Source organism: Uranotaenia lowii, chromosome 1 (assembly GCF_029784155.1).
Source record: "Uranotaenia lowii strain MFRU-FL chromosome 1, ASM2978415v1, whole genome shotgun sequence".
NCBI classification, from domain to species: domain Eukaryota; kingdom Metazoa; phylum Arthropoda; class Insecta; order Diptera; family Culicidae; genus Uranotaenia; species Uranotaenia lowii.
Window position 1 is genome coordinate 37,505,375 of NC_073691.1, and position 27,833 is coordinate 37,533,207.

Sequence of the window (27,833 nt, forward strand, 5' to 3'; positions counted from 1 at the left end):
CTTATCTTTGGTTGTAGTTCCTTAAATACTTTATTCAATACACTTAAAGCTTGGCTTATAAACACTCATTACAAAAAGGGGCTAACAATTCGTATAAAGCTAGATGAGTAACATACCGTGCTTGCTTCTGAAGCATCCGTCAAAAGAAGTAAAGAGAGAGGACAAATTCTTTCTAAATTATTCTACAACTTCACTCTGGTATTCTGCTCTGGTTGGTGAGAGACGTGAGTTGTTGACCATTTTGTACACCTGTGATGATAAAAGGTTTGCCAATTTAAACTTGGATAGAGAGAGATGGAAACAGTGTTCGTATCGTGTCGGGCAACCGCCTAGATGCCGCACTTCTCGCAGATCGGTTGCTTGTCCTTGTCGGAGCGGAACTTGGAGTCCACTCCGATGGGTTCTTTGCAGAGCTGAAAATATGAAAACCAAAGTTTTAAAACACACTCTCAATCGAAAGACACTACATTTAATCAATCACCTTGCACTTAAAGCACTCCTTGTGCCACTTAGCCTCGACAGCCGAGATCGCTTTCTCGACTATGGGTTTCTTGCAGCCGCCGCATTTCGGTGCGTACAGCCGCTCGTAGTCGGCGGTGCAGTACGGCTTTCCGTTGCGCTCGAAGAACGTTTGGCCCGAAAGCTGCTGCTTGCAGGGACCGCCGCAGATGAAGTGCTCCAGGTGCCAGGCTTTGCCCATCGCTTTGACCACTTTCTGTAAACAAGTAAGAAAACAGGTTTTGGGTTAGTCAATTTTCGTGCAAAATTTTCGGGAACAACTTGCTAATCTATATATATAAAAACTAGCAGACCCGGTGAACTTCGTCTTACCATGTTCAATTTGGCGTCTTTTTTCTATTTTTCCTAGTTTTCTTTACATTTCCCTTTTTTCCCTTTACTCGAATCGTCCCGCTCAATTCTATCAAAATTAAACCAAAGAATTTAAACTCAACGGGTCTTTTAAAATCAAAGTTTTGTAACTTGTTCAATAAGTAACTGTATGTTGATAATATGTGCGTTTCATTTGCTGTTTTCCATTCAGTTAATTCATTTCGTTTTGTTATACTGTTTTTAATATCGGGACAATTTTTGGAGTATTTTCCGAATATTTTTCCTAACGCAATACTTTCAGCTTCCAATTAGCTTTGGATGGTGTATTTTTTAGAGCTGAAGAAATAAAAAAACAAAATCATTTTCAAAAAGATTCGCCTGATACTTAAGTTATAGACTTTACACATTTCAACTTAAAGTGTTCCCAAACAGTGCTTGTCATGGCATTAAATCTGGCGATTTTGCGTATTGAAAATTCCCTTTTTTTATTCAAGCAAAAAATGCAAATAAATTCCTTTGAACTTTGAACAAAGAAACGATTAGTTTTGAAAAGAGGAAAACATATGTTTAGATATATTCACCCATTATTTTAAAGATTTTAGTTGAAGCAGTTCTGATTTCAAAATTTCCTGAACATTGTTGGTGGTGTTCTACGATTTCATTTAGGATTACGTTATATTTTTAAGATTTAATAACATTCAATTGAAAAGCAGATTTTTTTTAATTTAATAGATCGAAAAGAAATAATCTGTTCAGGCTTCGATGGTTTCATGAGTTCATTTTGATTCCTGGAAATTATCATATAAACAAAACCTTAATAAAAATTTTGTGTCTTTTTTACCGGTTCAATCCTAAAGAATATCACCACAGTTCAACTTTCATATTCTCTGAAAAAAGTAATATTTCCAAAAGAAAAAAAATAGTTATGTTGACAAAAAGAATATCGAAGTATACATTTGTCCCATTTATTGGGGCTAGTGAAAACACATAGGTTTTTTTCAGATGCGTAAGTGAAAAGACTTTAAAAATAATTTAATACTTGTTCTTGTTTGTCTGTTTTATCAACTTTCATTGCTATATCCCTAATAAGTTTTTTTCCGGAATAAATTAATGCTTGGTACTTCAATTTCACTGAATGCTGTTCAACCAAAAGATCTTGATTTACAAAGACCTTCATAATAATTTTGAATATCCGCTTAAGATTCAACATTCGGGATATCCTTTCTTGCCATTCTGGAGATAAAATTCTTAAATTGTAGATGTTTCATAGCTGAATGGCGCGTATTCACTTATTCCACCTAAGAAATAAAAGGATAATTATTATTATTAACACTTTTAGGTCATATTAAAAGTTCATCATAAAAATCTGCTGCCCCTGGAATATCAATCACAAAAAAACTTTTCAATAAAAATGTGAATCAAAAGTCTCTTCTATATAGCCAAAATATGTAAAACAAAAACACACTTTTCATACTAAGTTTGTGCTTGAATTGTGTGTAAACAAACAGTAAATGTGTAAACAGTTTTTTGGTGAATGATTTTAAAAAAAGAGTTCAGTGTTTTTAATTAAATTTTTTTTGGGCCCAACAATTTTTAGATGAAGAAATAATGTATACATTTTTTGTAAAAGTTGATAGTTTGCACTTACTCTAGTCTACTTTCTTATTTGAAAATTCTTCCAGAAAATGCATATCCTCACTATTTTTCATTAAAAAGTAGATTATTTTATTGATAATTTCAATTTACGTTTGCAAAAAATCAAATAGTTCATTCGGCCTTTTAATACTTCAATCCTATCTAATCTATTTCAAAGAACAGACTCTTGTTGAGAGGAAGAATGACCAAGTTGGTTAAAATCCTCTATAAATAAACAAAATAGAATAGAATAGACTGTTGTTCAGTTAATGTGTCTAGCGTTCTAGGCGTATTGGATTACACGAAATTGAATGTTAAGATTTCCAATTTCTTATTTTCAAACGTCCGCAAAGTGTCATCACATTATTTCATATTTATCTTAACCAAATTCATAATTTTTTGCAACAATTTACTACTTAAATTAACACGAATTAAAAATGGTTTTAATATTTAATATCGTTTATATGGTTTTGAATCGATCGATAAAATATCAATCTGTGTCACATCTAGGCGTCATTTATTACCATGTGCTGTGTACAAATAAGCAAGAAAAAAACACATCTAGGTTGCATATCGCCCCCACGTGCATAAGAAATATAGGTACTTGGTTGAGAAATAGGCGCCTAATTTTTAAATTTTTCCAGCGATCAATGAACTGTATGCTTTGGTTACTATTATCTTGCAACGACGTTTGCTAGTGACGCCTCGCCCATGGAGACAAAAAACAAACCCCTCGAAGAAATGAAAATCTCTAAAAATGGTTGCCTGACTTTTCAATTTCAGATTTTGGCAAAACAAATATTATATGTTTTATTCGATCAGCAAAATGTCAACCTGAGTCACATCTAGGCGTCATTCATAACCATGTGCTGTAGAAATGAGGTAGGAATCAAGAACAAAAAAATTACATCAAGGCTTCATATCGCCACCACTTGCATTGAAAATATGCTTGGTTGAGAAATACGCGCCAAAATATTCTCACTGATCAGTATGCTATGCATTGGTTACTATCTTCTAACGACGTCTGCTCGCGACGCCTCGACCTTGGAGACGAAAAACAAACCCCCCAAAGAAAAAACAATCTCGAAAAAATGGAAGCCATGACTTTTATTTCATTCAAAAAACTACAAATTTAATTATTACGGACAATTGGTGTGACTTTGTGTTATTTTTATTCAATATAAACCAATTCGCATGGCTACAGAATATTCTAAAAATAATTTCATTCGAATCGTTTGGGTAATTTCGGAGGAGTAGTACTACAAACACCGTTACAAGAGAATTTTATATAATAGATGAATGTTTGTCTGTCTGTCTGTTCCCTATAGACTCGGAAACTACTGAACCGATCATCGTCAAAATTGGAATCTGAGGGTTTTTGAGGCCGGGGATGGTTTCTGTAATAGTCAAAACTCCATCCGACTTGAGGAAGGGAGGGCTTCCATACAAAGTTTGTAGTTTTTCGGAACAAATTAAAGTCATGACATCCATTTTCTCGAGATTTTTTCTTCCTTTGGGCGGTTTGTTTTTCGTCTCCAAGGTCGAGGCGTCGAGCCAACGTCGCAAAAGGATAGTAACCCAGGCATAGCATACTGATCAGTGGGAATATTTTGGCGCGTATTTCTCAACCAAGCATATTTTCTTTGAGGGGTTAGTTTTTCGTCTCCATGGGCGAGCAAACGACGTTGCAAGAGGATAGTAACCAAAGCACACTGTTCATTGATTGCTGGAAAATTTAACAATAAGGCGCCTGTTTCTCAAACACGTGGGGGCGATATGCAACCTAGATGTGTATTTTTTTCTTGCTATATACAGCAAGTGGTAATAAATGACGGATTGGTTTTTTATCAATCGAATCAAAACCAATTGAAAGATTTACAAAAATACTTCCATATTTAGTTCGTGTTAATGTAGGTAACATTCGACTTTTCATTCAAGGAACATTAGAACATGTTCAAACGTTCAACTTTTCCTGTTAAAATTAAAAATTATGTTTTCTTCTAGATATTGTTACTTCGGCCCAAATACACAACTGAAACGAATTTAGAAATGAAAATGGGAGCTTTTTATTTTAAATAATTCTGAAAAAACCATCGTACTTTTTGCTTACATACCAATTTAAGTACGTACTTAACATGGAAAGTGTTTTTGTGTTACATGGCTGCATAAAAGAGACTTTTCTTCCGCTTCATTTTTGAAAAGCGAAACTTTAGAACTGATATTCAAATGGACGCAAAATTTTTAAGAGAAATTTTTAGTATACCCTTAAAGTGTTAAAAACAATATTCTTTTCTGTCAACTTACACGGTGGGGCAAGGGCAAACGTCGAACTTTTAAGAAATTCATCTTCAAAATGATTCAATATTTTGGAAAGACCAGGAGGGGTATTCCGAATGTTGAAACTGAAGCGGATATTGAAAATTCTTAAATGTTTTTGTAAATGAAGGTCATTCCCTTTGAACAGCATTCTTAAAAAGTGAAGTAAAAACATAAATTTTAGACTGCAGGAATACTGCAGATATATTAGTGAAACTTGATAGAACAAAAAACAGGAATACGTATATAATCCATTTTAAAGCCATTACTCTGACGCATCTGTAAATAAGCTTTGCATTGCCCCAATATACGGGACAAATGTAAACTTTGAAATTTGTTTTTGCCAACATTAATGAATATTTGACTTTCAAAGAGAAAATAAAAAAAATACGCTGAGAACTTATTTAGTGATGCAACTGAATTTTTTTTAAATATTTATATTTTTACCGTAGTAAATTTAAAAAAAAACAAAGAAATTTGCACTGTATTTAATACATAACTAATTTAATATATTTTTCATTACCTTTATAAGTGCTGTTTGGGTATCGAGCCGGTTAAATTTGCCTACCTTCTTCAAGCAGTGGGGGACAAAATTGAAAAAAGATGGGAGAGCTCCCATGTAAATTTAAGATAAAGAGCTTTTCAAAGAAGGGACCATATTAAAAAGGTTTTTTTGGGTACAGAATACAAATTTCATATCTTGAAAAACCAGTTTAGAGATCAAGTTTCAGTAAATAATATTTACCATCTTTGAATTGCAATTCAGAACTGCAGCTGCAGCTTCCACTTCAAAGATATTGGTTCTGAAGTATGATGAGGTTTGATTTAAAAAAATGCTCTCTAAAATCTAAATTTGAATAAATTTTTACAAATTACAATCATTTCCAGAAGGTGTAGCAAAGCACACCGGGTCAGCTAGTAGATTTCATATATGTAACATTAAAATCACTTCGAGCATTTCCAAGACGTGATTCTAAAGTAGACCGAGGCTGGCCGCGAACAGGCAGATTGATCGCCGGTCAGACGTGTGGAGACGAAAAAGTGGAAGGAGGAGAAGAACATTTTCTGACAACTTTGGCATTATTCCGTGAAGCAATAATTTTTGCCCTGACGGGACAGTCTATGGAATTGGAGGAATGATTACCTGCGCAATTCGCACACTTACCTTGGCACAATGGACGGTGCTACGAGGGAACCCCACTTTTTAGACACATCCCGAACTGAGGCAGTCTTCTTACTGGCGTAAGCTCACATGACTTTCCGGTTCAAAGTTTTGTCCATCGGACCCGGTTTTTTTGCCCAAATTTTCTTTAGTCCCCGGAACTGCTTTCCTCTCCATTTTGGGGTGGCTCAACTGCGTTCTCCACCAAATAGTTTCACAGGATGTTTCAGTCATATCCGAAGCAAAATATCTTCGAAAACAACGACATATCCGATGTTCAAAATACAATTTTGCATCTATTATGATCAATGTGCTTTGAAACTTTTTTCCTTAAAAATGACACATTTATAAAAATTACTTTTCTCCGACCACATTTCGCTAATCAAAAAAACATAAACAAATCTTCATCATATAGTAACATTCTAACAGGTGTTTCGCTACCATGAATAATGGCTCAGATTATTTCGGTGCAAAAACAAGCGGCGGCGTGGGACACGCTAGATCGCACCTCCCGGTCTTTTTTGATTTATTTTTACTAATTACGAAAGACACGAGTCATTGGAAATGATATGTGCCAAACAACAATCCAGCGTTTGAATGGTTTCTTTTATAATGTTGGTCGTTCCCTTCATTTTTCCATTTAACAATTTGACATTGAATGCTACGGTAAGAATTTCCTTGGAACGATAGAAATGCTGGATATTTGATTCGCTCTCTGGCGGCCCATGATTTCCTCTAGATACTCTGAGGGTTGACCATCTAGTCATTTCTATTTCTGGAATCCGGCGGAGGATGATGGCGATCGGCGTTGAGTTGGCAGCCAAAATAATTGGGGCAGGTTTTATATCTTCTCAATGATTCGCCGTCGTACCTTGCTTTAGCAGGAGCAACTGACCGGCTAGCAGCACGCGTCGGATGTTTCAATGGTTTTTTTTTTTGCTGAATTCAGAAGCAAAACCAGAACGGCACACGACGACGATGCTGCTTTGCGGGGTAAGATGCACACGGGTCTCCTTCGAAAAGAGCGACATAATGCAACTATCGCACCCTATCAGATTGGATCGCCTCCACCAAAAAACGTCAAACTTGCTTGGAGTGGCTGTCAGATGTGCGGTTTATTTAGATGTTCTTCTCCGTGGTAATGTGAAACCATATTTATTGGCAGCGTTAATTGCTCGCGACAGTGTTTTGCTTTTGCGGAGAACTAGGAAAACAAATTTTGCGAAAGCGATTTTTCTGCTTTCATCTTGTGCCAGAAGTCCCCTTTGATTTTTTATGATCAATTTTGAAATTACACATTTGAATATTTTTATCTTGTAAATTCAACTCACCTCAGTGATCATCTTCCGGCAGGCGGCGCAGATCGCCTGGAATTTGACCTCGTAGCACTTGGGGCAAACCGGACGTCCATCCGCTTCGTGGAATTTGTTCTCGATGATGCGCTTCTTGCACTCCTTGCAGGCGAAGTGTTCCGGATGCCAGTTTTTGTTCAGCGCCTCCAGCACCTTGTCCTTGATTTCCTCCTTGCAGCCGTAGCAGGTGGCCTGGTGGCAAAGTAGAGAGAAAAGTTGAATTTTTGTAAGTTATATTTTAAAATAGGTTGCATAATGGTCACTAGAATGCCCCAAATTTATATGGAAAATTCAAAACCTATGAAATGTAGTGCGCTGCAGGCCTACAGGGTGACAAAAAAGTCCGGTCACACAGGAAAACCTCAATATCTCAAAGAATAAGAAGAAAATCTTAATCTGGCTTTCATAGTTTTATTCAGTAACTCATAAAGATACTTCACAGACGATATTTCGGAATTACACCACCTTTACCTGATCGAACCAGCTTCAGACGTCTCGGAAAGTCGTCGCAAGCGGCGCGCACCTGCTCCATCGGCATCTCGTCCCAGATTTTCGTGATTACTCGTTTGAATTGCTCCAAATTTGCTGTTTTATAGTCGTTCAGCTAAGACATCATGTATCCCCACACGACATAATCCATTGGATTCAGATCCGGAGACGACGGAGGCCATTCATTCTTCGAAATGAAATCGGTCTAGTTTTCCTCACACCACGCCTGAACAACCTTCGCGGTGTGGGATGCTGCGCCATCTGTCAGGAAGCAAGACTGACGTCTTATTTTGGAACCGGGAAACGTCCAGCTTGTCCGCAGGAGCTTGCTGGAGGCTTACACTCCAAACTCGATCATTTTGGCGATTGACTGTTTGCTCCAAAACGAAGAACTTCTCGTCCGAAAAAATAAGCTCGTCATCTGCGCGCCAAACCGAGCAGCGATAACAGCTGCCCTAAACTCTGCCATGGCTCACAACTCAATGTAAACAAACTGCACAGGAACGAAACTCTGCCACTTTGGGCAGCAGAGTTAGCCCTTTCATTTGACATATAGAAGGCACCAGAGAGATGTAACGTGTAGGCTACAGGCGACCCCAAAAAAGTGTGACCGGACTTTTTTGTCACCCTGTAAATTGATTCTAGACCTAGTTCAAGATCTCATGCCAAATTTCGGCCATATTGGACCACGGGAAAGGGTCGCTCAACGAGCCTGAAGATTGTATGGGATTTTGAGACATTTTGTTTGGGAGAAACATGCAAAACCAGTTTTTCATCAATAACTTTGGTCCCCTTAGGTCGACTCTTTTGAATACAGGTTTTCTTAAAGCTCAAAATATGACCAATATTTTATACGAAGACTGTATTTCGATAAGAGTTGAGATAATAATGTTATTAGGCTTCAAAAATGGGCAAACTTTTTTAATTATATGTACATCATGCTGCAGTGTGTTATTGATCAAGATGATGCATCTATCCTATCAGTTTATTTCGAAAATTACCTTTAATATTTTCATCACATTAAAAAAGTTTTTTTTTAATTTATTTCGGTGTATTTGAATAGGTTATAATATATAATAAATATACCTAGAGATAGATACTCTATGATCTACAGATTATGTGTTACGCATTTTAAAATTGCCTACTTTCGTAAAGAAGAGTTGCTGATTTTCCTCGGGTGCTCGTTATGCTCTTATCTCCCCTACAATAAAATTAACTGTACAGTTCAATAAACTGTGCAGTACAGTAAGTGGCACATTTTTTTCACAAATAGAATAATCTGATAAAAAATAGAGTTAAGAAGCATCACACACGCTACTTTGCACAAAAAAAATAAATTAAAAAAATACAACCCAACGCAGCTGCAGAGAAATTTACGAATATCGTTAATTACACCATCGATCGCCATGTGCCAAAACGTAGCGTAGGTGCTAATCTACGGACTCCGTGGGTCACTAAAGAACTGCGGGAACTGAAGACAGCTAAAAAACGTGCCCTTCGTAACTATAACAAGCAAAAGTCGCTCTACGCTCAGAATGAATACCGCAAACTGAACTCGACTTATAAAAAGACCAGTAAGCGCTGCTACCAGAATTATCTTAATCGGCTCCAGCGAAACTTCAAGACCAGTCCGAAAAAATTTTGGAAGCACGTAAAAAATCAGCGGAAAGAAACAAAGCTTCCGTCCCACATGTTTCTGGACAACAACACAGCCGCTTCCGACCCCGAAATTTGTGAGCTCTTCGCCGGGAAATTCTCAAGCGTTTTTACCACCGAGGGCATTTCTTCAGAGCAACTAGCCAGGGCTGTCCGGAATATTTTACCTCCGGGTTCATCTTTGAATGGATTCCTAATTGAAGATGCAGCCATCTTGAAAGCAACAGCAAAGTTGAAAAATTCTACCTCAACGGGCCCGGACGGTATACCAGCAACTTTTTTGAAGCGTTTTATGCCACTTTTGCTGACTCCCATCAAATATATTTTTCAATCATCGCTGGATAACGCAATTTTTCCCTCACTGTGGAAGGAAGCTCATATGTTTCCTGTCCATAAAAAAGGGGACAAGAGAGATGTTAGCAACTACCGTGGGATATCAGCTCTATGCGCTATATCCAAACTCTTTGAACTGGTCGTTATGGATCCTGTTTTCTCGTTTTGCAAACCTTACATTTCCAACGACCAGCATGGATTCATGCCTAAACGATCCACAACTACCAACTTACTGAGCTTCACATCTTTCGTTCAAAACTGCTTTGCCAGGAAGACTCAAACTGACGCCATTTACACTGATCTCTCAGCTGCGTTTGACAAGGTGAACCATGATATTGCTATCGCAAAGCTCGGACGCTTAGGATTCTGTGGATCTCTACTGGATTGGTTCCGGAGTTATCTAACGGGACGGAAATTATCGGTTCGAACTGGTGGATCCTTTTCCAGGCAATTCCCTGCCCCCTCAGGAGTACCCCAAGGAAGCCATTTAGGACCGATAATTTTCGTAATCTACTTCAATGACGCACTCTCGCTCCTTGAAGGCACAAAACTTGCTTATGCTGATGACCTGAAACTTTTTCACGCCATAAACAACCAAGACGATATCGACTTTTTACAGCAGCAATTTTCCGTATTTGCTCACTGGTGCGACATTAACTGCCTGCCGTTGAACCGCAGCAAATGCTCGGTTATATCATTTTCCCGTAAGCGGCACACTCTTCGTGCGGAGTACATCCTTGGAAGCGAAACCATCACCCGAGTAGAACACATCAACGATCTAGGAGTCATCCTCGATCAACGGCTGGAGTTCAAGACTCACACTAACTATGTTGTTGACAAAGCTTCTAGAAACCTTGGATTACTGTTTCGCGTGGCCAAAGACTTCAAAGACGTGTACTGCCTTAAAAGTCTTTATTGCTGCATAGTTCGTTCCATTCTCGAGTACGCATCTGCTGTTTGGTGCCCCGTCTATCAGAACGGAGCTGAACGAATCGAGGCTATCCAGCGGCGCTTCCTGCGGTTTGCCCTACGTCACTTGAATTGGTACGATCCGTTTCGTCTGCCAAGCTACGAAAATCGTTGCCGCCTTATAGACTTGGACACGCTTCAAGTTCGTAGGAACGCTACTCGAGCTCTGGTTGTGGCTGACCTGCTGACATCGAGAATAGACTCACCCACGCTGCTGGAAGCTGTCCCTCTCAGTGTACGACCCCGAGGATTAAGAAACCAGCATTTGCAGCTCTACGTCCCCATTCGTCTGAACAACTATGGGGCCAACAGCGCTTTTGTCGGAATCTTAAAAACTTTAATCGTTTTTCTGCGCATTTCGACTTTGACGTTTCGAGAAATGTGTTCCGAAGGAAAATATTAGACGTGTTCAGAACTGTGTCGAGTGGATTTTAATTTTGATAAGTTATTTAGGATTAAGTTATCATTTGGATCAACATATGATCCGTTGATTTTTTATACAAATAAATAAACAAATAAACAACCAACCCCAATCTTTTTCGTCCGTAAACAATATGCAACTATCGAAGAGTTTCGGAAAAAATCTATTTTTTTTCAAATTGCATAACTCTTAAGAAATTGTAATCTTTTTCCGGGAAAAAGAATCTTTAATCTGCATCGAAGTGGTTAAATAATTTAAAATCACTAGTATTATAAATTTAGGGAAGTCCTCTAGAGATGGGTGATGTATTATTGTATTTTCATCAAACTGTGGCATTATATTTCTTCGAAGATTCAAATCTCTATACCAAAATTATTTCATTGAAATCTGAAATCCGATCTTAATTATCTCTCTACTGCATAAGAAAATATATAAGGCCCTTGGAGCCAAACAGATTTAGTGCACAAAATCTCATTTCGAGAAAACATGCTTTTAAGTTGTTGTGTTTGGCAATTCTTCATACATTTAAAAAAAATGTACCTTTGTTTTAAACGTAAAAGTAAATTAAATTAATAAAATCTGAACAAATCACGAAATATAGTTTGAAATATTAAAATTGTTTGGAATTTTTAATTCAAAATCGATTATTATTGCACTTACCAAATTTAATACAGTGTTGTGTAAAATCAAAATCAAAATTTAAAATTAAAGAATTTTTACTCTGTTAATACAATAAAAATATTGGAATGATTTGTTTTATTTTTGATGACCCAATCATGCAATTGGTACCATGTGAAGGTATTCGGATACAATAAATGATTCTATGATTATTTGAGACCCCTCTCTTCTTCCAGTGGGGAGATAGGAAGGGGAAGGAGGGCTCCCTTATAATTTTTCAGATAATTTCAAACTATTCAAGCAAATGGTACCAAATTTGGCATGTGTAGATATTCGGGTACGATAAATGATTCTATGATTATTTGAGACCCCTCTCTTCTTCCAGTGGGGAGAAAGGAATGGGGGTGGGGGGCTCCGTTACAATTTCAAATAATTCAAAAACTTATCATGCAAATGTAATCAAATTTGGCCTTGAAGGGTATCACAATACGAGAAATGCTTCTATGATTATTTGAAATCACTCACTTCTTCCAGTGCACAGTGGTCCGGAAATGAAATTTTGCGGGAAACAATTATTAGTATCTTTCCCTTAAGTTGGTGCATTTGATGTCTAAGACAAACTTTCACAACAACTAAAGGCGGTCATTTTGAATGAAATAGTTTTAAGGTGGTTCATAAAGCTTCTAAGATAGGAAAATTATTTTCCAACAAACATTGTTCTACAGTATTGTAGAACCTAATGATTTATGAAACTTTTTCGAAGACATTAACAATCTATCTATTGAAATAAAAGTTTTATGACAGTTTATTTCCAAAAAGCTAGGGTGGTCCTACAAGAAACAGTTTTTCCGTTATAACTTTTTAAGGGCGATATTTTATAAAAAAAATTTTTTCGCAAGATTTTAGATAATCATCATGCGCATCTTTTGTGGAAACGGATGACCAAAATTTAGCAGCCGCAGAACGTGGCCTAGAGGATAGCGTTTCAGTCTTCTAAGCCAGAGGTCATGAGAACGAATCTCAGCCACGGCATATTTACATAGTACTCTTTGTTGTGGGCTGGTGGTGTTAGCATTAGTAAGATGCTAGCCATCCTATTCTTAAAAGATGTACGCTTTAGTCTTAAGTAAAATTTAGATCTTTTCAAAGAAACGAAAAGTTTCACTGAGATCATGAATGCTTGTGTTTTAGTTTTTTTTAAATATGTTTCTGTTTCGATGTTAGTAAACAAATTCTGTTGAAAAATGACTCTTTTTGGGCTACCATAACTCCAAATGGAGCAGGTCGAAATTTTTATCGTTGAGTGCGTTTAAAACTTCATATTGCAGTCTTCACCATATCAAAAAAATTGAGATATTTTTTTATTGTTTAAAGCATTTAATCGTTGTTTGAAGTTTAGTTAAAATTGCAAAAAAATTGGAAAAAAATAAAATTTGTAGCTGTGTTCATCAAGAACTCAGAAACTTCTTGACCAATTGATGTGAAATTTTGCATGAAGTAGTTTTTCGAGTGAACAATTTTTCTAGTGAATTTTTGAGTCCCTCCCATCTAAGGAAGGCAGGGCTCACATACATAATAATCGGAAAATGCGACAAAGTTTATTCTAATTCAATGAATTGACAAGTGGATCTCATGAAGTTTTGTAAAAATGTATACATTTGTATTTAAGGATAACTTTTAGAACACAAAAGCCCCTTCCATCAAAGAAAAGGGGTACCTTTTCAATTTAAAGAAAACATGTAAGAAAATTTGCCAGAAATTTCCAAACCCCCTCCCCACCCCCTAAACGCGTTGCGTAATATTTGAATGGCCCCTTTAAAGAACTTGAGTTCCTGACATTTATCAGCAATCAATATATTAAGTAAGTTATATAAAAAATTATAGAGTGAAGAACCCCTCCCCTCAATAGTAAAGAGGGAAGGTTCATTATCTATATATATATAAAAACGAATGTTTGTCTATCTGTCTGTTCCCTATAGACTCGGAAACTACTGAACCGATCATCGTGAAACTTGGCATCTGAGATTTTTTGGGACCGGAGATGCTTTCTATAACAGTTACAAACCACTTCGGCTTAAGGGAGGGGGGCTCCCATACAATAAAAATAATAAAAATTTGACATAATTTTATCAATTTCCGGAATTTCCTGAACCGATCAACATGAAATTTGGTGTGAAGCCGTTTTCAAGACCGAGAATGGTTTCTATGATACCTTCAAATCCCTCCGAATTCAGAAGGGGGAGGCTTACATACAAAAGTCATAAAAATTCGAAGAATTTTAGTTAAAAGTTGAAAAACGCAAGCGTTTTGACGCAATGAGATGATTTACTGAATTAAATAATTTTAACAAAATAAGAGGATATGTTGTATCGATAGCTTCCCATTTTAATGAATAAAGACTCTCATACTCAATAAGTGTTACACTTATTCATTAGACATATTTTTACACAAAACTTATGATTTTATTAAATTTGGCACTCTTTTTGATTTTGATTTGTCTCTTTTTAAATACTACTCTGGCTTCAAAAAGGGGCGATTTTTTTTAATTAACGGGTTTATTTATTGAATCGAAGATCCCTCCTATTTTTTTAAAAGGGTGGCATCTTCAACCTTCAAACCTTAAAGTTACGTTGAGACTCAAGACAATTAGAAGCTCAGATGCCATGGAAAATAGATCGCTTCTGAATAATGTTGAAATTAAATTAAAAATAAAGTTTATTTTGATAAGATTTTTTATATAACGAACTTAATTTTTTCCAAGGAAAAGAAGAAAACCACCCGCCAGTTATTATGTCTGAGAGCACTCCCTTCCTTAGATAGGAGGGACTCAAAACTTCAATAGAACAATTGTTTACTCGAAAAACTACTTCGTGCAATATTTCACATCAATCGTTCAAGAAATTTCTAAGTTCTTGAAGAACACAGTTACAATTTTTTTAATATTTTTCAAAACTTTTTTACGATTTTTAATAATTTTCACACAACGACTAAATGCTTTAAACAAAAAATATACCCCTTTTTTATATGGTGAAGACTGTAATATGAAGTTTTAAACTCAACCAACGATAACATTTTCGACTTGCTCTATTTGGAGTTATGGTAGCTCAAGTATTCACGAAAGAGGCGCATGGTGATTATCCAAGATCTTTTGAAACAAATGTTTTTTTATAAAATATCACCCTGGACAGATATAACGAAAAAACTGTTTTTTGTAGGACCATTCTAACCTTTTGAAAACCAACTGCCATAATACTTTTATTTCAAGAGAAAGAGTTTGGATGTCTTGGGCAAAGTTTTATTAATTATTAGGTTCTACAATATCGTAGAACAACGTAGGCCTCTATTTTATCACAGTTAGAAACTAATTTTCATATCTTAGAAACTTTATGAACCACCCTAAAATTATTTCATCAAAAATGACCGGCTTCATTTGTTGTAAAAGCTTGTCCAAGACATCCAATGCACCAAACTTAAGGGAAAGACGCAAATAATTGTTCATTCCTGGACCACTGTGCAGTGAAGCGATTTTTATTGCATAACTTGAAAACTTATCATGTAAATGGAACCAAATTTGGCATAGCATGGTATTGGAATATGACAATTATTTTTATGATTATTTGACACCTCTGCTTTTTCCAGTGGTTTGAAAGGAAGAAGGGATTGAGGCAACAATTTTTTTTAAATAATTCGATAACTTATCGAGTAAACGAAACCTTATTTGACGTAGAAGGGCATTTTGGTACGATAAATTGTTTTTTGAGACTCATATACGGTGAGAGGAGTGTGTCTCCATTTTGCATAATCCGAGTACTTATCCAACAAATGAAACCAAATTTGACACAAAGAAGTATTTGGACCAGAGGAATGGTTCTATGAATGGTTGAAACTTCAATTTTCTTTTAGTTTATATATGCATATGAAGGAAAGAAGGAGAGAAGGAAGGAATTTCATATCAATTTTGTTGTATAGCTAAAGAACTTATCAACCAATGGAAAGAAATTTGATATGAGAGAGTTTATGAATACTAAAATGGTATGATGATTAGAGTCCCCTAACTTGTTCCAGCAGGAAGAGGAAAGCGGGGCTCTCATTTTTTCAGGACGGAGTTGGGATGAAGGAAGATGGTTTTTATTCATATTTAATTTGGAATGTGACGTTACTTAGATACATATTTAGGTCCTAAAATATTTCTATGAAAGTTCCCGCATTTTAATAGGGAGATGGTGGGGAACCAGTAAAACATACATTCAAGCATAATTAAAGAAGCCAGCAGATCATGGCCTAGAGGATAGCATCCTTGTCTTCAAGACCAACGGTCATGAGATCAAATCCCGGTCGGGAAATAACCTGGCACACATAGTATGATGAAGGTTTGGCGGTTGTAGCATTAGTCAAATGCTAGCCGGGTATTGTACGCCTTAATAATGCAGCACATGCATGTGGATGGATCTTTTCAAGGGAACTTAGATTGCATTTGGAGATCCTACATAGATATGTGTGAGCTCGCAGTGCTACCGGTAAACAACTGCAGCTGGAACCAATAGTGCAGGGGTGTCAAGTAGCATACCAAATTAAAAATAGTAACGCGGAGTTATACCACAAAAGATCAACTAAATGGTTGCAGTGGACTCTCTCCCCAACAAGAAAAAAAAATCATTGATGAACTCATGAAACTTATAAAAACGGAGGAAAAAATTCATATAGCTTAGCTTAGCTTGATTGACTACTCACATTCACCTGAATCATTGAACCCGAAATGCACCATTAAAATTTTTAACAAAATTATTTTCACAAAAGAAAAACTACATGGTTCTTTTACTACTCAGTTAGTGAAAAAAACGGAGGAAAAAATTCATATGTTGAAAAACAAATTTTAAGATTAAGTTTCAAAAAGTTCTATCAAAAACAGAAATAATTTTTACAAATTTCAACTTCAATTTTTTTTTTTTTTTGAATCTCTAGGATATTTTTTAGATAACTATTGGGGAGATAAGGGCATAACGAGCATCCGGGGAGTTGTATGCACCCTTTTTTTTCAAAAATCGACTTTAAAATATAAAAAATCACCAAACGGGGGACCAGATTAAGTTCAGAAATACGAAATTTTAATTTTGATGCCAAAAGACCCAGAACTGCCTGAAACGTTGAGATCTGGTGTTATCGCGGAAAAAAATTTGGCCGAAAATTGACTCTCTGGATTTTTTTCGACCGTTTTTCGGAAAACCGGTCGTTTTGAACCCCAACTCGTTTTAGGAGGGAAGATGTAAAACAAAATCAATATAAATTACAACCAAACTTAAACAATTATCAATTTTATAAAATTTGATAAAAAGGGAGCATTTTTAAATAAAAATATGGGCTATTAATTAAGAAGAACCACTCAACCTCAAAATGGGGGGTCGCACTAAAATTGTAATTGGACTAAAAGTTCTGTAACGCATAACGCAGTTTCAACATAACAAGATAAATCATTGCATTGAAACGACTAAGCTCACACATTTTCAAGTATTTTCATAAAAAAATGAAAGGTTTGGTTTTAAGAGGCGATTTATTTGTATTAAAAAATACCTCCCTATTTCAAAACGGTAGGGGTCCCATATAAAATCATAGTAAAATAAAAAGTCAAATGGTTGACAGAACGATATTATCTAAATTCATTTGATCAATAGAATTTATGGTAGAATTTAGTCTACCGGGTCATCAGTTACAATACAAAATAATCGCTACCAAATTTCTCGAAGAGGAAATTGTTAAAATAAATGAGAATCCCGATTGGTTTTGATCAACATCCTACTAATTTCATCCAACGTGAGTTCAACACACCCAACAGGTGTATGATCGTTGAAAGAAATATGGCACCAATCAACGAAGCGCCACCCCATAATTCGTCCACTATGACGTACAACCATTCAGGAAAATAAAATACATACCTACTAGCTAGCTCATAATTTGCCGATCCCACCTGTTCACGATGAAAATTTGTATGAATGAATGGTCATCGTTTGCCAAAATGCGTATTTCGTCCCATAATTTTGAACCAATCGGAGAGCATTAGCACGTCATAGTGTTCAACCTGATCGCGAGCCGGAGTCCCAGGCGATTATCATAAAATCCCTGACGTATTGCGACATTTCCTCAATGATCAATGGTGTCAACATAGATTTCCAAAACTTTAATGGTGCGTTAAAGTTCGTTAGTTTATTTATACTTTTTTGCATTCCAATCTTGGGAATGGCTTTGGAGATTCCAAACTTTGATCATTAGCAGGTTCGATTAATGTCTCAGATAATCTCCTGAATGTGTATCTCCGACTTGGAATCCCACTCTTAAACTAATCCAACTGCGCAACCTCTGACCCTCCGGCTGCTGAATTGATGGCCGACAAACCACGCGCTCTCTCATTGCTGGACATTTTTATTGCGAACCAAACTCGAAGTGGCAGTTTGTTTTGATTAATGGAAACACCCGCGCCCTCAAACGTCCATCCGGACGATTTTTGGTGGAAATTTTCACACGACCCTCTCGAAAAATCCGCGAAAACCAAATGCGCGCACACCGGCATCGGATGGCCGTTCGGGATGACTCGAATTTTGACTAAGTACTACGGTGGAAGATTATTTTCGTGCTCCGATTATCGGGCATATTTATTGGATACCTCAGATTGTGTGTGGCCATTGGATGTTTGTTGGTATATTGGGAAAAAATTTATTTCCACAAAACGCAAAAGGTTCAAAAGGAAATGTAACCCACGATGTCATAGTCGTCCGGTTTGTGTTTTTTTATCTGAAGCTGAAGTGTCCAAATTTGAAAACTTTCCAGATATTTTACACGCCAGAATGGCCCTTTTTCCGCGAGGAAATTGTTGTGTTTGTTTTCAAGTGGATGGCGTGCGCTTAACGGGCGTGTCAGATGATACACAATAACGATTCACTGGTAAGCACACTATTTACGAACTGATTTGCAAATTGTTTCAAGTGCTAGCGATTTCGAATGGGATGAATTATTGCTGTTTGCCATCTTGTTGTACATTGAGAGATTTGTTCCGGAGAAGTGGGTGTACAAATGCAACGAATTGGCATATGAGTTTGGTTATTGCATAGAAGATCCTCTTATTAGTCCTACCTACCTATATATATTGTATTTCCAATTTTCTGACGTTTCAAACCCGCAAAATGAAAAGTAAATAAAGCTGAAAATGTTATTAAGTATGACTGAATTCTTTTTCAATTTTTCATATTAACATGGACTTGGACAAGCTTAAACAAAATCATATCATAAATATTTTCAATAAAAAATACTCATTTAGCTTGGTGATGCTGATCGGAATTTAACGCTTTGGTTTGACAGTTGATGCTTTGAGGTTTCCAGCTAACGTGCCGTTGAACTGAAACAGAGATTGCGGATTCGAGTCCTGTCGGTTGGCCGTTGTAGGGGTAAAGTTCATATAACGCCCCATGTGGCTAATACGCGCCACTCGTGTTTTGAAGAATCTGTACCATTTTAAGCCTGCAAAATATTACCAATTTGTTTTCAATGCTGACAAATATAAATTTTCCTTAAAATACCCCTGAATCGTGAAAACTTCATAATTAGGTTTTTTACTTCATTTACCAAGATGTAAATTTCAAAACACTTTCAATAAGGTGTTACCAAGCAAAGAAAAATAATTATGACAATATTTTCTGACAAATCGATAGAGGAGAATCTAAAGTATGATTTTAAGCTAAAATATCATAGTGAACTAGCTAAAATCTGCATTTAATGGATAGGTATGTTTTATCACGGCCTTTGCGCTCGCTATAACGCGCCAATTGTAATATGCTGAGAATAGTATTAATTTTTCAAAACGGTCAATTTTCATTGAAAGTGAACAAAATGTCTAAAACCATATTTCGAGCTGTAATTCAGCCCAAAATATCTACTTTTCGTTTTATTTTTTAAATTTTTGATTAATCCATTATGATTTTCTTTTCAGTCAAAGTTTCTGTAAGTATTGGTGTGTTTTCGGTCTTCGGCTGTTTTCGGGTGTGTTCGGTTGCTAGGCGCGTATTGAATACACAGCGGCGCTTATTTGCAACGCAGTTTTGTTCTATGGCTTTGAATATGGTTTTAAAAAATCTAGTTTTTGAAGCAATCAAAGGAATTTGAGTAATAAAAAATCATAGGCATTCGTAGAAAACACTTTTCTTCTTCGATTACACTCGTTTTTTACACAAATTGTATGTGGAACACATAGCAAATCAGCGATTCGCTTAGGTGGCGCATAATAGAGCATGTTCCCCTATCTTTTTCGAGAAATTCATTATATTTACGGCTCAGCCACGCATGCGATTATGGTATTCGAAATATATAAATAATAATGATATTTATCAAGATATATTCGTAAATCACATTCGATTTAAAAAGTCAGCACCATGTACAAACCCAGGATTTAAAAAAATTTCAAATCTAATGATGAGGCATTTCGGATTCAATGATTAAAGATGGATGTGAGTAGTCAATCAAGCTAAGCTGAGCTTAATCCATGATATTTACGGCTCATGTCCTTCCTTTTGTTTGACACTCATGTTTCTACAAAATTTTTCATCACCTCGAAAACTTGAGAGATTACAACTTGCAACTTTCAATTTTTCATCTCTATAGAACACCTAAGTGATTCACAGAAGATAAGAATTAAAAAACGAAAATATTTTGGTCCTCTGAGAAACTTTAAATTTTGCTGTCCGGTCCTATACAAATTTTCTGTAGTTTTTTCGAAACAAATGTTTTATTCCTGTATACGCGGACGACCTGAAAATATTTTTAGTCATAAACAACCAAGCTGATTGATATGAATTGCAACGATTCTTGGACACAGTTGTGTACTGGTGCGCTAATAATTTACTTGTTTTGAGCGTAGCGAAGTGCTGTATTATCACATTTGGGCGTATGAAAAATCCATTCATGCATCACTACAATATTCTGGGCGAGCAGTTGCATCGTGTTGACGAGATTAAGGATCTTGGCGTTTTATTGGACAGCCGTATGACTTTTAAGCGTCACTATTCTGTGGTACTCGAGAAGGCAAATCGTATGCTGGGATTCATTATGCGTTTGAGCAAAGAATTCACTGATCCGATTTGCTTGCGAGCCTTGTATTGCTGTCTGGTGCGTTCAATATTGGAATCTGCGAACCTGATATGGTGGCCGTTTGAAGCTGCATGGACAGCGCGTTTTGAAGCAATTCAACGTCGGTTCGTTCGTTATGCTCTTCGTGAGCTACCTTGGGAGAATCCATTAAATTTACCTCCATACGCACATCGATGTGCCCTGCTTGGACTTCATACGCTGTCGGATCGTCGCTCCATCGGTCAATCGATGTTCGTGGCAAAGATTCTTCGGAACGAAATTGACTGCTCCTGGATACTCTCTCGCTGTAATATTTATGCTCCAGAAAGAACCCTGCGCAATAGGAATTGGCTCTCTCTGGAACCAAGAAGCACGCGATATGGCAGCAATGACCCTCTCCGTTCCGCGAAATTATGCTTTTTACGTTATTTTAATGTCTTCGACTTCAATGTATCCATTTCAACTTTTAGACGCCACATTGAATCTGACTTGAGTGACCAACTAAGAACTTAGGGATAGCATCATGTTATGTACAAATAATATTAAGTAGATCATTAAGACACCTACATGTGTCAGATGATTTTATATTAAATAAACAATAAACAATAAACAATAAACAATAAACAATATCGAAAAAACTTTTATGAAAAGCTTCATAGATTATTCAGTATTTATGAAGCCGTAATAACAAGAACTTTGCAAGTGATTTAAGTCATTTTGCTACGTTTGTGCGCCATTGATGACAACTTTGGTAAAGTTATTCGTAGTGTCCGGCCATAGACAACACTTTTAGAAATGAGAGGAAACTAACATGAAATGATTTCTCTTACCACATGAATATGTTTTTTTCTAATATAAGTAGTTTAATTATCAATAAATTGATATTCTTCAAATCAGTTTACACAGAAAAAAAATGACTATTGCGTGTCACTGAAAACTGCAATCTTTAAAATAAATCACCTGTAATTAACAAAACCTGTAATTTTAAATTTTTTTCCATGAAAGTTAACGAAGATTCATTTATTATTACAGCAAATGTTCTGTAAAAAAGTTGTACATTAAAAAAAAGGTGTCACGTAATCATGTTTTTGACCTGTAAAATTACGGTAAATGTCTTGCTCCTTTTTATTACAGGACATTTGCGTAAATTTACAGGAAATAATTTTTGCTGTGTAGGAACCAATATTTACAAAAAAAAAGTTATTGCTAAAATTCCTTGGGCGTAGGGGTTCCCCCTACTATTTAAAAAAAATCAAAGAATTCTGAATAACATCTTTCTTTGATTTACAAATTCTAGATACTGATATACCACATCGGAGTACTTCCCAGCAATAATTTTTGTTGATAAACTTTTCAACAAATATGTTATACGTTTCATATACACTATAGAATGATTGTATGACTCTCGAAAAAACAATATTTACCTACCAAAGTGGAGGCAATATACAAACATATTGAAGGGTTTAGCTTAGCTTAAAATAAGATCAAGTTAGCTCAAGGTTGCCAAATTGACCGGTTTTATCCGGGTTCGCCCGGATATTTAACACAAAATTTGATAAAAGTCTGGCCCGGCTCGGTTGCCCGGATTTCAGTAAAAAATGCCAGGATTTTGCCCGGATTTATTCACTTTATTTGCCAAAACAATAAAAAAACAAATTGTCTTGCAAAACTTTTTTTTTAACTTTTTTTTTTATTCAGGAGGCTACGGTTCATCTTTGTTATCGTGTGAGATAAGATTGAGACGTCAATAAGGAAGCTTATCTTAACAAGAAAACCTCTTTCATTAATTCCCACGCCATTCTGCAATCTGGCTAAAGCCATAAGAATAAAACGAATTGGACGATATTCGACTCCTTATTCATACAAACTTAAAGAATGATAGAGAGCACAAGTTTTGGATCTCAACGCCTGCGCAATATTTTAAAATAAAAAAAAGTCAGATTTTTATCAATTTGGTTGCACTGCTGGTTGCAGAGAGAAACACAAGGATGATCTCTCATCTCAAGCCAACGCGGTAGAACAAATTGAGCGAAATCGTCTTCAAAATCCTGCAACATGGCGAATGTTTTATCATATCCGATTCCATCCATTGAAACCGACTTAAAGTAACCATTTTTACGATCTTTTTCTTTTTTGGTAGGAATTGCGATACGCAGTAACGTTATTAACGACTTAAGTTATCATTTCTAATACGATGTTATGTATGTTGGGTTGTTGGTGTTGTTGGTGTTGTGTTATAGCTTCTACATTGTCTAAATTCAATTGTTTTTTTTTCTAAGACAGCTTTTTCTGCTTCCAAGGAAGTTAGTTATCGGAGTAGAGTCTTATTTATGGGTGCATGAAAATACGAATTGCTTAAAATCAAAACTGATCAAACACATAGATATATAAGATAACATTATTCTTCTGCTTCACAATAATGTATAGACAGAGATCCAACATAGATTCATTTTGACTCGTTTTATAAAAATGGAGTTGAAAACATTCCTAGCAATCATAAAATCGCATTATAAATTAGAGCTCAAATCGTTAACAATGTTAATCCCAATCGCAATTCCTACCAATTAAGTAAACGATCGTAAAAATGGCTGCTAAAAATCGGTAAATTGGATATGATAAAAAGTCTGCCATGTTTGCAAATTTGTTCTCCCGAGCGGGATTAAAGTGACAAAACAACCTTGTAACCTCTTTGCAATTAGCAGTGCAACCGAATTGCTAAAAATCGTTCATTTGGATAAAAAAAAAGTCCAATGAGAGAAGCAGCAAATATTGTTGCTAGTAACTGTTACATTGAAAGCAAAACTTTCGCTCTCTGGCATACTTCCAGGATATATGAATGAGGTGTTGAATATCGTCCAATTTGTAAAATTTTTATCGCTTAAGCCAGAAGTTAAAAATATGTATGTATATTACCTCCCCTTTGGTAGGTAAATGCTATTTTTTGAGTTCTATGCGATGATTCTATAATATTTATGAAACGTATAAAAACGTTTGTTGTGAAAAGTACAAACAATAATGTTTGCTGGGTTCCATCGGCGAGAGAAGTGAGGGATGTACAGGGTAAATGAAATGAAACCTGTGAAGTGCACATATTTTTATCTTTAAATTGCAATAAAGTGGAGCAACATCGCATGATAAGAGCTGGTGATACGTGATTTTCTAAATCCAATCCAATTACGACCCGTGACCAAGGTTAGATGGGGTCGAGAAGAATAAGCTTTGTACATATTTGATCGTCCAGCAGATATAAAAAAAATCGTATTTCATATCTACAAGGTAAGAAAGCTGTCTAGCCTGATCAATATAAGTTATACGATAGTCGAAGAAAATTTGATCGCAATATGTTCAAAATTCTAAAATGCTTCGTTATGGACGACGAAACGAAATATGAAGCGGGTGGCTATTTAGCAAATGTACGACCAGATTTTTTTTGTCTCGCCTTAATATTGCTGGAAAGTTCCAAAAGTAAAGTTGAAAAGATTGCAACGTATCACTTAATATGGCCGACGATCTGTGGGAGGGGCAATTTCAGTAACACATTCATAACAATTCCCCTGTACATGCTTGCCTTCCAGAAGTCTCACGAAGTTGATATTTTGTTCTTGTTACTTCTCGCATCGTGCTATTAAGCGAAAACTGTGATACAGAGATAAAAAGTAAAAGATGTTGTTTTTGTGCTGAAAGAGTATAATTATCCAAACCCTACCCAAACCCAAGACTACATTCAAAAGGAACATTCTGGGAAATTTTGAACGACAGAGTCTAGAAAATAGGAACAGTCTCCTAAAATTATTGAGATTTGAAAAAAAGCAACTCATAGAAAGTAAAAAGTAAAGTAACATTTACAAATTGTCACCAAGTTTTACACACGTTAACAATACCTTACTAACTACTTATTCTGAAAATTTAAAAGATTTCATCTACGCAATCAAATGTTATTCATAATAGAAAGTGATGTATTTGTGCTAGTACTGACCTTACATTTAATAAGTTTATGATCCAAAAACTTCAAAAAATTTGGACGGACTCGCTCAACGTACTATTAGTAAGGCTATTGTCGGGGACAAAAGTTAGTAACCAAGAACAATTGTCAGCATAAATTTGCTTATTTGCCTCAAAAATAATGTTTCATCAAATTATGTATGAAGACTGATCGTATGAAATTTTTTTAAAGACACATGAGTATAACTCCTTTTATTTCCTATCATCAGAATTAACAAGTGTTATGCTCTTGATTTAACTAAATACAAATTGTTGCCCATTCAGTAGAAGAGATTTTTATTTATTTACATAGTATTCCGTCTCACGGCATAACTTGACGAACATAATTCCTAAAAGTAGAAGAGAATGAGGGCTGTATCTCGTAACTGGAATCTTCAACAAAAATCTAAAATTATAAAAAAAATTACCAGATGGAGCACAACAACAATGCTTTTATTTTAGAAAATTGAAAAAAAAAACATGTTCTGAGCAATTGAACTTTCAATAAAACTTTTTAAGAAATGTGATATGAAGATCTTTTTTCATCATATTCAAATATTTTCAACGTGTATTGTTGAGGAATGGTATGAACTTCATAATACCTTAGATAAACTCCTAACTTTTTTAGATTTTTTACTGTAGTAAATTAAAATAAATTATAATTAAGTAAGTTAAATAAACTTATAGGTTCAAATGATCCTTGAGTTCAAAAAGTTGTTTTTTAACTAAACGAATCGTTATTACTATTTTTTAATCAATTAAACGTAAAAGATTGATTTTTCTAAAAAAAATACTCTCGCCAGAAAGTATGCTATGCTTATAGAGATATATAATGTAGTCCAACCTTTTTGAGTTCTGTATATCTAAGACTTAAAAACTGAAAAAAGTAAAATAGACAATCCACCTTTTATCGTTCGATTTGCTTGATTTTTGAGAGTTGAAGCGTCCCTGAATGAAGGGTCATGTATCCTTGAATAAAGGATCAAGTCTCCTTCAATTAAGAAAAAAACACACATTTTTCGCTCTGCGAAAATGTTTCTAATTTATTAACGGGATCAAATATCGTTCTGATATTTAGAGCATAAAAATTTGAAATATCATGCTTTCAGCATCTGTTAAAGACGGCATGCGGCTCCGGCAAACATGTAGGAGATTTTTTTTATTTACCCTTTTTTCTAGGTAAATTGCCCCTTTTTTTCTAAATGAGTTGGCGTTCACCTTTTTATCTCGGTAAATTCTATCTTTTTATTATTTTCCGTGTTTAATTCTTAGTGTGAGATAGGGGATATAAGGGCATAATGGCCACCTTTGAAAGGACGCTTATTTAGGAATAGAGAACAGTTATAATATATGAGTTACATCATTATTTCGTATTCAGACACTAACAAAGTCTACTTCCTAGCAGGCTGAAACTTGAATAGTAAATACAAACGTTTAAAAATGCATTTTAATTTTATTTTTGCCGAAAGCATAAAGAGAACCCCCCCCCCCCCCTGGGGCAGTATGAGCACCCTTAAATGGGGCACGATAAGCGTCTTCTGCCATAGAATCTAGTAGCGAATTCAACTCGATGAAGTCAACTGAATTATAGAGCTACAGATTAACTACAATCATCTGACGATTTGGCCTGTTGGTGAGGTGTCGATAAAGTAATCAGATGACTCGATTAGACAGCTCGATTCCTGGTCGAACCGTTTTTTTTAACTAAACAGTGAGGCGTAGATCCATCAACAAAAGCATGGATCAAGTATCGTTCTGATTTTTAGATCATAGAAATTTGAAACATCGTGTTCTAGAATCTGTAAAAGACGGCAAGCTTCTTAATTTTTCACCACCACAACCACAAACTGCCGCCTTGCCTCTTAGACATATTTGTCAGAAACCGCATTTAACTAACTTGTGACAGTGAATTCAGCGCTGGTGTAATCAAAAAAATATGTTATATTTCTGCTGATTTCCTTTTTATTCACGACACTTTTTTGGAAATTTTCACACTCAAATGTATCGAAGTTCTTTTGAAAACTTGTTCAATACATGTTTCTGTTCAGAACAAGGTAACTCTGATATTGCCAAAAATTCTTAAATAATTCTAAATTTCACCTACCATTTTAATCAAATTGTTGTTATATCCTGTTCCAAACAAAACACAAATCACTGTCTTTTTTTGGTAGAGCTAATCAGCTTTTCCACTTCGCTTTTCACTTCCAGCAACCAATCACTAACAACGGGCACAAGGTTCCAAATCAACCTCCGATTCGCACCAATCGAACTTGTCCTGGCGAGGAAACAGTAGAAGGGGCAGGTCCTATTGCCGGAGCAGAATTTCAACCGTCCGAAGCAACCGAAGTCCCGGGTGCAACTGGCCGGGACCAAGCCGTGGAAAAGTGTTTTTCCACTCAGGGCAAGCAAAAATTACAGCAACAACCTCCTCCTCAACAGTCAACAGCTGTGATGCCGGAGGTGGAAAATTCGCAACACGATCGTGGAGAGCGAAATGATGATGACGATTTCGACGGCCGTCGACCGTTTGCTGGCCCGGTGGGGGATTGTGAATCCGGAAAAACTTTCCCCTGTGGCAATGCCAACCAGATCTGGATTGGGAAAAGTGACGATCTGGAGATCACCGGAGGTGGTGGCGGGAAAATGATGGAACCTCTTGAAGGAGGTGCCGAAAATCAACCGCTCTCTAATGGGCGAGAATTTATCGCGCCAGGTCAAAGGGCTGGTTTTGCAGCCGGGAAATTTGAAAATCACTTGGTCGAAGATGGTCAGCATTGTCGGCAGCACCAGCAGCATAAGATGGAAGCCAATGGTCGGCAACGGGAAAATAGCTTGCTGGATAGTCGGAAGCGAGGGTAAGTAAATAGGTTACTTATTTGTAGAACACATTTAAATTTGTTTTATAGGTAATTTGTAATTTGTAATTTATTAACTTAAACGTAGCCTATCAGTTACAATGAAC

The 27,833-nt window shown here is 36.0% G+C and overlaps 2 protein-coding genes across 2 annotated transcripts in view; one reads left to right on the forward strand and one right to left on the reverse strand.

Annotated features, from left to right (window-relative positions):
• LOC129739075 (uncharacterized) overlaps nt 1-27,833 on the forward strand; it is a 59,497-nt gene that overhangs the window by 8,615 nt on the left and 23,049 nt on the right. Inside the window, exon 3 of the mRNA XM_055730459.1 lies at nt 27,080-27,726. Within this exon, the coding sequence (XP_055586434.1) occupies nt 27,080-27,726 (647 nt within the window). The remainder of the gene's footprint in view (nt 1-27,079; nt 27,727-27,833) is intronic.
• On the reverse strand, nt 2-27,242 carry LOC129739077 (transforming growth factor beta-1-induced transcript 1 protein). Its single transcript, XM_055730460.1, has 4 exons — nt 26,976-27,242; nt 7,276-7,488; nt 482-715; nt 2-413 (listed from the first exon to the last, which is right to left on the reverse strand). The coding sequence occupies exons 1-4, from the start codon at nt 26,976-26,978 to the stop codon at nt 330-332; spliced, it is 534 nt and encodes a 177-aa protein (XP_055586435.1). The 5' UTR covers nt 26,979-27,242; the 3' UTR covers nt 2-329.

Coding starts and splice junctions, on each gene's coding strand:
- LOC129739077 (XM_055730460.1), bottom strand. Junction 716..7,275: donor GCCGGAAGATGATCACTGAG/GTGAGTTGAATT, acceptor ACTTGTTTACAG/AAAGTGGTCAAAGCGATGGG. Junction 414..481: donor AGGAGTGCTTTAAGTGCAAG/GTGATTGATTAA, acceptor TCATATTTTCAG/CTCTGCAAAGAACCCATCGG.